This window comes from Sus scrofa, chromosome 7, assembly GCF_000003025.6.
Source record: "Sus scrofa isolate TJ Tabasco breed Duroc chromosome 7, Sscrofa11.1, whole genome shotgun sequence".
Lineage (NCBI taxonomy): Eukaryota > Metazoa > Chordata > Mammalia > Artiodactyla > Suidae > Sus > Sus scrofa.
The window spans coordinates 98,761,163-98,772,556 of record NC_010449.5 but is presented as its reverse complement, the minus strand read 5'-3'; the positions used below and the strand labels follow the sequence as shown (position 1 = coordinate 98,772,556).

General features: G+C 50.2%; 1 protein-coding gene across 1 annotated transcript in view; it reads right to left on the bottom strand.

Moving 5' to 3' along the window:
• Positions 361 to 11,394, bottom strand: part of FLVCR2 (feline leukemia virus subgroup C cellular receptor family member 2) — a 53,878-nt gene continuing 42,844 nt past the window's right edge. Inside the window, 5 exon segments of the mRNA NM_001142840.1 lie at positions 361 to 1,974; positions 4,311 to 4,366; positions 4,953 to 5,064; positions 5,231 to 5,336; positions 6,446 to 6,556. Coding sequence (NP_001136312.1) covers positions 1,906 to 1,974; positions 4,311 to 4,366; positions 4,953 to 5,064; positions 5,231 to 5,336; positions 6,446 to 6,556 — 454 coding nt within the window. The 3' untranslated portion in view covers positions 361 to 1,905.

Genomic DNA, 11,394 nt, shown 5'->3' with positions numbered 1-11,394 from the left:
TGGTGGGCTCTGGTGATGACTTTGGCTTTGGTGGAGGTAAGAAGCTACAAGGAGTTTTGAGTGGAGGAGTGATGCGGTCAGCCTGCACTCTCAACGGATCTCGATGCATGGAAAGCAGGCAGGGCTATGGGTCGGGCGCTGAGTTGCCATTTTTACGTAGACGGACCATAGCCTTTGCAGCCTCATCTTTAATAAAAAATAACCCACAAGGCTGGCCAACATCTCTGTAGACAGAGGACCACCTTCCATGGTAGGGAAGGGCACAGGAGCGCTGCCTCTTCCCCAGGCCCTACCCCTCCTGCCCTCCCCACCCGACCAAAGCCAGCTCTGCCCCAGCAATGACGAGGCAGACCGCATTGTGAATCTTTTATTGCATTAAAACATTTGGTATTACAAATGGAAAATACAAATTATGTTTTAAAATAAAGCAATGGGCTCAGTAAACATTTTGTTTACACATTTTAAGGGGCTAAAAGAGTAAACACTCTCTCCTTATCAAAAAGTAAGGCACACACTCTCTCCACGTCTCTCCACTCCTCACTCCTCCCAACAACCCAGTGAACTTCTTTTATTGTGAAGACACTCTTGGTACACACATATACACACACAACCACATGCACACCCCAGGCTCCCCTCGGGAAGTGGCCCAAGCATCCGAGCACCGCTGCCACACAGGCTGCTCCAAATGCTGTGGCTGGAGCAGTGGCCACAAAACAGCCCAGGGGTCGCGATCACAGAGCCCATCGCACAGGCGAAGTGACCAAAACATCTCATGTTCAGGAGGTACTACCCGGGCCCAGGAGTAGAGAAAGACAGCGGGCAAGGCAGGAGAGGGCAGCCTGGGCTGGGGGAAGGGGAATCTCTTTAAATTCAGAACATCTGAGAACAGAGCACTGAGAGCTGGGGGCGAGGGTGCAGACACTGGCCCCACCAGAGGTTCAAGAGGCTTACTCACCTCATCCAGCACCTGCCTCCCACTCAAGGGCCACCTCCCCTCTGCCCCTTTCCTCCATCCGCAGGAGGGCCTGGGAGGTCGCGGGAGGAAGGATCCAGGTGAGTTCTCAGTAAAGGTTTTAGGAAGCTGGCGGGCTGGCCCTGGCCCTGGAGAACACGCTCTGAGGCAGCGTCCAGATGGAGGCAGCAGAGGTGACGGACACACACACACAGGTTGCCGGGCAAGGGCTGCTTCTGGAGCAAAGAACCTTCTCGTTCCTGAAGCGGGCTACTCATAGGCACCCTCACATCCCAGGGTGATCGACTCTCTGAATTTGGCTTCTCCTTCAGGTCACAACACAGCTTTGTCAAGTTTATTGATGTTTGGTTTCATCAGCTCTTAGAAAAAACAGATTTGGAGGCAGACACCAACATGAGCCAGGAGAACATGGTCACAGGGTCCAGAGGGGTTTGTCCTGAGGGTGTTTTCTCTCCCACAGAACTGGAGCAGCCAGTCTGATGGCCCAAGAGGGACCCCTGCCCGGGGCAGCTGCCACTCCTTAGAATGAGGCACCTAAGAGTCTTAAGACACTAGAAAATGTTCATCTCCCGAATAAGCTTTCTCTCCATGATAACTGTGCAGGCTTTCCCCGAGGGCCCGTCCAGGGGAAGGCAAGGCAGGAGGCCAGGACTGGCCCTGGGTTCTCTTGGCCTCTCCCAGCACCAGCTCCCAGAAGCCAAGGGGGAGGGGTGGGACGCCCATCTGCACTGGGTGAAAAGGGTACTGTCCCCAAGTGGACACGCAAGCTCTGGGCGGGGGGTCCCTGAGGCAGAGGGGCTGCCGTCCAAGCCACAGTTATTCCCGAAATTCCCTCCAGAAGCTGCTCCAGTGGAGCCCGCAGTGCTGGCCAGGAGGGCGGGGCTGGCTGGAGGTGGCAGCAGGTGTTGCCCGAGTCCCACCACCTTTCTCTCTCAGAGATGCTCCTCGGACACAGGGGTGGGGGCTTTGCTGGTCTTGCTCTCCTCTTCCTCCTGGAGCTTCTATAAAGCAAACAAGGGGCAGCTATTGGGCTGAAGGGGCAGGGACTCCCCGCAACCAGAGCATTGCCCTGCCAGAGTCTATACGGGGAGGGGGACAGATTCCCAGGCACTCAGCAGCGTCCTCGACAGTGATCAAGGGGAGGCACCAGCCCTGCCACACATTTGTTCCCCAGGCACACACACACCCTCACAATGGCATCAAGGGCAGAACAAAAAGGCCAGCTTTCTGTGATGCCACGGCCACCACGGGCCATGCCACTGGCCCAGATGGGACAGAGCAACACCTTCCACCTGGGTTAAAAGACCTTGTCCACATGGACAAGGAACCGGCTGGAGGATATGAAATGTGGGGACGCTGAATAGTAAAGAGGAGGAAGTGGAAGTGTGTGCATGTCAATGTGGGGCTGGGGATGCAGAGTCGCTGAGAAGTTGCCAAGTCTCCTAAGGAAGCAAGCAGGGTGGAAAACCCAGTGAGCACAAGGGTACCCCAGGACACACACGGCGAAATGGCCCAATGGTACCGGGTTACCTCTGGGCGCTGGGACTACAGGCCACCTCTACGTTCCTCTGTCTGGCAGCATCTGCCCAGGGCAACACAGATTATCAAGTACACAGAGCAAAATCTCCTATTCCTTGACACAATGTGTCACGTTCCAGTTGAACCCTGTTCAAGAGAACTCTATCCTAGGATCACAGCCACCTTTTCCCAGGCTCACAGTACAGTCCCCCAAGTGTCCAAACCACACGGGTCCTCATCCACGGCCCACCTGCAAGCCCATCTCCACGGAGTGGGGTGGGGGGCTGCATGGCCCCCACATGCCCCTGAGAACAGCACTCCTGTCTCAGGCTTGCCCTGTCCCCCCACCGCCTCTCCTGTCCCAGGCGCCTCCCTCCACCTGCTCCCTGCTGCTGCCTGCCAACCCCAGAGCCTAAGGGCAGAAGACAAACAGGGAGGAGCGAAAGGGCAGCACCCACCTGCCAACACAGCTCCTCACAGCGCTACATAGACCACTGTCACCTTAGAAAAGAGGCCCAGCTTTTGCAAAATGATGAGCACTCAGGGCTCGGGCTCCTGCACTGAGAGAGCAACGCGCACCAGTCGTCCTGACAGCACCTTTCCCTGGAGGACGGTCTGGCGACACACATCAACGTCTGAAAAATGGGCTCGACCACTGATCCAGTTCTCAAGGTAACACCATACCTGAGAACATGCCAAAGACTCAGCTTCCAGGACGTTAATCACAGTGTCGTTTAGAACAACCGTAAGAAACAACTTCAGTGTTCCCCGACAGGAGAACTGTTGAGCAAATCCTGTTTATCCATGTGTAGTCAACAGAACACCGGGTAGTCACTAAAAGCATGTTGTAAGAGACTCATGACCTGAACAAACATTCACAGCAAGCAAAAACACAAGTAGAGTAAGATTCCAATTCTCTTTAACAAACACACACACGTAATACACACACGTATACATTATATGTGGACATCGACATAAATAAGTCAACGCATCAAAGCAACATCTCATCTCGAGGTGATGCTATTATAAGATGACTTCTAAATTGTGTATACCTTGCTGTATTTTTCAGTATTTCTACACTGAACATGTATTAACTCTGTAACAGATTTTGGGTGTTTTGTTTCCTAAGAAATAGCCCCCACACCTCAAGAATAAAGAAATATCCCATTTTTATTCTTTCTCAGCTTTGAAATTTGTTTCCTGCTGGTTCAGGTTTGACACCTAACACTCTGGTTAACATGGTTCCCAGCCCATCAGAGCAGAGGGGCAGCACTTGTCTGTTCTAGGTCATATTCCTGGGCCTCTCCCCTTCCACCACCATCATCTCCTGCTTCCTCACGTGCCCTTTTAGAGCCTGCTGGAAACCCGCCGGCTCTGCTCCCTCCATCCCCTGGCACTGCCTGAGGGGCTGTCACATGCCAGGAGAGCCACTGCCTCAGGCACCCACCTCTCCTCTCCAGCCACTGACCTCAGGCTTCAGCCTGAAGAGAGGAGCCAGGGCATCAGGACTTGTCTCAGGATCCAGGGGTGGGTGTGCATCAGGAAAATTGTGACAACAGTGACAAGCTCTGGGGACCAGAGCAGCAAGGCCAGGAGATGGGAAGGAAGCAGGAGAAGAGCCCAAGAAACACCAGCAGGAAAGCAGAGCTCAGACAGGCCCCAAGGAAACCCTTTGTCTCCATGTGTAGGATGTGGAGCTGCCACCCACAGCCACCACAACACCCGTCACTCTGGGAGCTGCCCCCACCCCCACCCCTGCTGCCACATCCTCAGCAAACCTGGGAACCAGAGCTCAGCCCTGCAGCCCCCACATACTCACATTCTCAGGTGTTTCTTTGTTTGCCTTCTGCCTCCGGAGATCTGCCCTAATGAATGCTGAGGTCCAGGGATGCAGAAGGAAGGGCAACAGAGACAGTTACCAAGCAGACCAGGGGTCAAGTGCATCCAGGAGGGGGAGCCCTGTCCTCCTAAGGCTCACAGGTACCCCACCCCCTTCAGATCTTCCAGGGAAGTGGGGGTTGCGTCAGACAACCTGAAAGAGCCTGCAGGTCCCTGCTGTCCCTGACAGGCAGAAGCCAGTGAGGACACAGGCCTCCTTCCCAGACCACTGGTATCTGCAGGGAGTCTGCACACGTTGCTCCAAACCTCACAGCAATCCCATCCAAAAGATTAGGAAAGTGAGGCTCCCACAAGTTGGTGCACTAGTCCAAGGTCAAACAGCTCTGGAGGTCAGTGTCACAGTCCAGGATTCTAACAAGGGTTTCTCAGGCCACAACCCAGGCTCCTTCCACTAAGATATGCTGCTGCCTCCAAAACAGACTTGCTCACAAGCCCTCCCCTCTGTCCCACTGCATGTGTACCCCTGAGCTGTAGGACCAGTCAGGACACTGGGTTCCAAGCTGCCAGCAGCCTAAAGCCGTGAGCAGTCAGAGCGTCACCGGGCCCTGAGGCCCCAGCTCACCAGTGAGGGCCACTCCAAGCGTGAGGAACACACACAGGAAGATGTTGCCAGGCATGGTTCCGTAGGTGTCGATGATCTGGCCCTGGGAGATGGTGAAGATGATCCCGAATATCTGCAGAGACACAGCGAAGACGGGAAACAAGCGCCCAGCCAACCAGCCCATGGGGCAACCAAGCCGCCATGATGCAGGCCCACTGCCATGATGCAACGATCTGAGCCCAGCAGGGAACCAAGAGCCACGGCTCTGGGGCCACCCCTGAATGAAATCAGAGCCCCACCTGGGCAGACACGTTGAGGAGGCCGGACGACATGCCTTCTGATTCTGGGTATGTCAGCTCCACGGCAAACTCAAATCCCAGAGGGAGGTAGCCAGTCATAAAGAAGCTGCAGGTCGGACCACAGAAACCAGGTGATGGAGAACTTCCAGAGCAAGGACAGGAGTGCCCCTCCTCTCCTGCCAGTCCTCTTTCTTGTTCTGATGCTTCCCACAAAGACATGCCAGGCCCATGAACACCAGGCCATCCATCCCCAGGTGGCCATGCCAAGGGAAGAGAGACCTCTGCAGGCCAGGAAGCAGTTCAGGCCATGTGCTCAGGAGCCCCCTCCACCCGGGGCGGGGGCGGGGGGGTCCCTGCTTCTTCTACATCCAGGCCTCAATTACAGAAGGAGTCAGCACCTCCAGGAGGGGTGGGGATGCCTGGGGTGTTCAGCCCTCAGCAGAGAACTTCTGTGTGATGGGTACACGGCCCTGTGCTGGGAGGGGGTCCCTGGATACTGACCAGCCTCTCCACGGTGCTCTGGGACCTGGAAGGAGGGGCTTGGGTCCTCCCTGCCTCCCTCCAGAGTCACCAGCTGAGAAGGACTGTTTGTGTGTGTGTGTGTGTGTGTGTGTGTGTGTGTGCGCGCGCGCGCACACACGCGTGCGTGTGCAGAGACGCTGTGGAATGGCTACTGTTTTCTACATTTTCTCATAAAACATGTCTAAAAATGCCAGTTCTTATCTCTTACTTCTATACCACATTTCCAACTGCTTTCACATCAATCCTCTCTCTCATTCCTTCTGACACACCACAAGGCAGGCTCCTCCTCTTCAATTACAAATGAGGAATCTGAGTCTCCAAGTGATTAAGGGAGGTGTCTGTGGCTTTAGATAGTCAGCAGCAAGACTGCCACTAGGACCTATCCTTTCTGATTCTAAGTCTTGTGTATGTTCCGTGACCCCATGATGTCTCAGGCAGAGCTTTTATAAAGCCTCTAGCCTCTTAGCCTCCCAGAGATCTATGAAGGACATAGTCCATTCCAATACCATGAACGGACCTGGAAGCTCCAGTGGCCTTTTGAAGTCCTGCAAGGGAACATGACCTCTGGCCACCATTTCCACATTTCGGGAGCTCCAGGAGAAGGCAGCAGAGGGATCTGATTGCTTCCCAGGATGTCGGCAGCTCTAGGAGCCGTGGATGGATGCTGCTTTCCAGGTCGGAGGTGACACTTACCCCATGGCGCCAGCCGTGATGAACACTACCCACAGGTATCCCAGGTTCAAGGTAAATGTGTAAACCACCATGCCCACCAGAGTCATGACATAGACCACCAAAGTTGTCTCCCTACAAGCAGAGGCAAAGAAGTTGAGTCATATACTGTAGACTGAACAAGACCTTTTCCTTCCTTCCTTCCTTCCTCTTCCTTCCCATTCTCTCTCCATCTATTGGGCACCTGCAATGTGCCAAGCCCACTTCTGTGTGCTATCTGTTCTCATCAAATTTTCTGTCCATGAGGTTGATAGACATTGGACCAATGAGCACAAATAACTCTTTAATTACACTGTGGTCAGAGCTCCAGAGGATGCGACTAAGACAGTATGAAGCTGTCTTGTGGTACGTATGTTCCTGCAGCCCCCTCTCAATGAGATCAGGCTGCACCTGGACTTGTCACACATATACTACCCTTAAGCAAGAAGGCTCAGGCCTTTCCTCTCCTCCTCCCCAAATGAAAAACAAACGGGACACACAGCAGCTGTAGTCTGGTGGCTGTAGCATGCAGACACCCCCCAAAGCCAATTCTGCTTGTCTGCTGTGCCTCCAGACCCCAGGACAATGCTGGGCAGGCACCTGGCTGTCAGAGTCTCTGTCGTCTCTGAGTTCTTCCTGCTGCCATCTGTGCACGTGCAGCACAGCTTTTCCTCTCCAGACAGTGCCCCTGAGAGAGAACATTCTCCAGCCCCGAACCAGCCCTTGACTCCAAAGCCCAAGGGAGAAAGGTCTGCCCACTCCCAGCTGCATTTCCTTTTGCTGGTCCCTCAGAAGACACATCAGCCATATGAGGGTTTCTCTTTGTGGGGTCCCCCTGCTTGTGCGCCTCCACGCACCTCTCCTCTATGGTGGCCACTCTGGACCCTGCTGTGGCCCTGACTCCTGCACTGGGACCTGCAGTCCTCACCCTGTGCTAGTGACTGAGAACAGGGGCTCTGCACAGCCCTCTGCGCTCCTGCCAGGAACATCAGGACTCAGACCATGAAAGCATAAAGCCTTCACTCACATTCCCGGAAGCCAGAAACACAGTGGGGGTCAGAAGATCTATACTGTGGTCAAATTAATATTGCATTTATTGGGTGCCAGGGATTGTGTAAAGCACTTGAGATACATTTTTTATTTCATTCAACCTGTACAGAAGCCCTGCAAGTAATGTATGACTAATTTAAGAAAGCATATCATATCAATCATCTTTTCCAATCACAACACTAAGAGACCGGAAAGTGAGGAAAAGACTGCCAAAACAACATACACATGGAGGCTAAATAGTTATGTTCTAAACAACCCTGGGTCACTAAAGAAATTGCACCACACCTGGAAACAAATGAACAAAAACCACACAAGACGAAATCCATGAGACATGGGAAAAGCAGTTCTAAGAGGAAAGTTTATAGCAATACCAGACATCTTAGGAAACAAGAAAAGTCTCAAACAACTAATCCAAGGCAGTCATAAGAGTCATTGCAATTCCTATCAAAACACTAGTGGAATTTTCCACAGAACTAAAACAAATAATCCTAAAATTTGGATGGACATACAAAAGGCCCCCAATTGCAAAACAACCTTGAGAAAGTGGAATAAAACTAGAGGTATCAGTGCTCCCTGGTGTCAGACTATATTACAAAGCTATCGTCATCAAAATAGTACTGGCACATAACAGACACATTGATTCATAGAACTGAATAGAAACTCAAATATGAACCCACACTTATATGGGCAATTAACCTATGACAAAGGAGGCAAGAACATCCAGTGGGGAAAAGATAGCCTCTTCACTAACTGGTGCTGGGAAAACTGGACAGCTATACACAGAAGAATAAACTCAACTACTCTCTCACACCATGCAGAAAAATAAACTCAAAATAGATTAAAGTCTTAAATTTAAGACCTGAAGCCACACAAATTCTGGAAGAAAATAAAGGCAGTCTGCTGTTTGACCTTGATCTTAGTAATAATTTTTGGACATGTCTCCTCATAGGAAGAAAACAAAGCAGAAATAACCAAATGGGACTCCATCAAACTGAAAAGCCTTTGCACATCAAAGCAAACCATTGCCAAAATTAAAAGGCCACCTACTGAATGGGGGATTTTTTCAAATGATCTATATGATAAGGGGTTAACATCTAAGATATACAATGAACTAATACAACTCACTACAAAATAAACAATCGAACAAAAAACCCAGAGGATTTAAATAGACATTTTTCCAAAGATGACATACATATGGTCAAGCAGCAATGAAAAAGGGAACCCTTGTGAACTGCTGGTGGGAATATAAACTGGTGCAGCCACTATGGGAAATAGTATGGCGATTTCTTAAAAAATTTAAAATAGAAAAATTGAGAATAGAAAAATTTAAAATATGATCCAGCAATTCCATTTCTGGGCAGTTATCCCAAGGAAATGAAAACATTGATTCAAATACATATGTATGCACTCCTATATTCACTGTGGCATCGTTTACAGTAGCCAGCACATGGAAGCAACCTGAATGCCCATCAATAGACAAATGGATAAAGACAATGTGGTATGTCCGTATGTATATATATTTCAGTCATAAAAAAAGAATGAAATCCTGCTATTTGCAACAACACATATGGACCTAGACTTAAAAGATTGCATTACACTAAGGGAAAGAAGTCAGAAAGAGAAAAACAAACACTGCATGAGATGACTTATATGTGGAATCTAAAAACACAAAACAAATGAACAAACATAACAAGACAGAAAGAGTTACAGAGTCAGAGAACAAACAGATGGTTGCCAGAGGGGAGAGGGTGGAGGGATGAAAGAAACAGGTAAGAGGGATTAAGAGGTAGAAACTTTGGTTGGAAATAAATGAGCCAAAGGTATGAAATGTACAGTGTGGGGTCTATAGTCACTAATTATGTAACATCTTTGCACGGTGATAGATTGCAACTAGACACATAATGGGGGATCATTTCGCAAAGTATGGAAATATTTGTCTTTCTCTTTCTGACTTACTTCACTTAGTACGGGAATCTCTAGTTACATCCAGTTATATCCGTGTTGCTACAAAGGGCATTATTTCCCTCTTTTTCATGGCTGCCTAGCATTCCATTGTGTATATGACCACATCTTCATCCATTCCTCTGTTGACGGACATTTAGGTTGTTCCGTGTCTTGGGTGTTGTGAATAGCGCTGCTAAGAACATATGGGTGTATGCATCCTTTTGAACTGTAGGTTTGTCTGGATATATGCCCAGGAGCGGGACTGCCGTGAATCTATCTACAGAATAGAAACAGACTCACAGACACGGAGAACAGACTTGTGGGTGCCAAGGAGTGGGGAACAGGGTGGGGTGGACTGGGAGTTTGGGTTAGCAGATGCAAACTGTTACATTTAGAATGGATAACTAATGAGGTACTACTGCATAGCATATGAAACTATATGCAATCACTTATGATAGCACATGATGGAAGATATATGAAAAAAAGAATGTGTGGCGCATCTGCTGCACAACAGAAATTGACATAACATTGTAAATAAACTATACTTTACTAAAAAAAATTTTAAGTATAAAAATATATACATATTGTTCTTTTTGGGCTGCCCTGAGGCATGTGGAGTTCCCAGGGCAGGGATCAGATCCAAGCCAAAGTTGTGACTTATCCTGCAGCTGTGGCAATGCTGGATTCTTTAACACACCATGCTGGGCCAGGGATCAAACCTGCATCGTGGTACTGCAGAGATGCTGACGATCCCACTGGGCCACAGCGGAAACTCCAGAAATGGTTAGAAATGTTGAAACATTTGTTGGATAAAGGAACTAACACAGTGTAGTAGGGCAGTAATACTTCCAAAGATGAGCCTGTGGGGTCAGTGACGGAGATGGGGGTCTACAGAGTTGGGTTCCTCAGGCGGGGGTGGGGGGGACTGGATACAGGGAGCGGGGGAGGAAGGACAAACCAACACATAGGAAAAGAGATCAAGGGAGTTCCCTGTGGTGCATCAGTTAAGGATCTGGCATTGTCACTGTAGCAGCTCAGGTGGCTGCTGTGGTGCCAGCTGGATCCCTGGTCCAGGAACTTTCACATGCCATGGGTATGCCGGAAAAAAGAAAAAGGGATCAGATTTGTGGTTACCACAAGTGGGAGTGAGGTGGCTGAGGGGGGATTGGATGAAGGCAGTCAAAGGTACAAACTTCCAGTTGTAAGTGCTAGGGATAGAATGTACATGTGATAAATGTAATTAACACAGCTCTATGTTATACATGAAAGTTGTTAAGAGAATATCCAGTCCCCCCATCCCCGCCATCAGCCCCAGCCTGCAGAACTCAACCCCACGGACACCTGTCTCTCTCCCGACCCCACAGGCTCATCTGCCATATTTATTTCTTCTGAAACCACTGTCCTGTCTACACAAACTATCTGCAATCCCAGCTGGAGATAAAGGGACCTGACCACCCAATTTCCAGCCTCCAAAACAAATGGGACAAATCAGGAAGTCTCGGGGAGAAGGGAACTGGCATCACAATGACCAGATGGGAGTTCCTGTCGTGGCTCAGCGATAATGAACCCAACTGGGATCCATGAGAATGTAGGTTCAATCCCTGGCCTCGCTCAGTGGGTTAAGGATACTGTGTTGCCATGAGCTGTGGTGTAGGTCACAGAATCGGCTCAGATCCTGAGTAGCTGTGGCTGTGGTGTAGGCCAGCAGCTGTAGGTCTGATTTGATCCCTAGCCTGGGATCTTACATATGCGGTGGGTGTGGCTCTAAAAAGCAAAACAAAAACAAAAACAAAAAAACAAAAACCCAAAACGACCAGATGACAAAGTGCCCTGATCCCTTCTCTGCCTCAGCAGCAGCTCAGGGAGAAGAAGGTCCCACACCGACTGCAGGATGCAGACACCAAGGGACCCTGGGAACCGGTGACAGCTAGGCTCTGCAG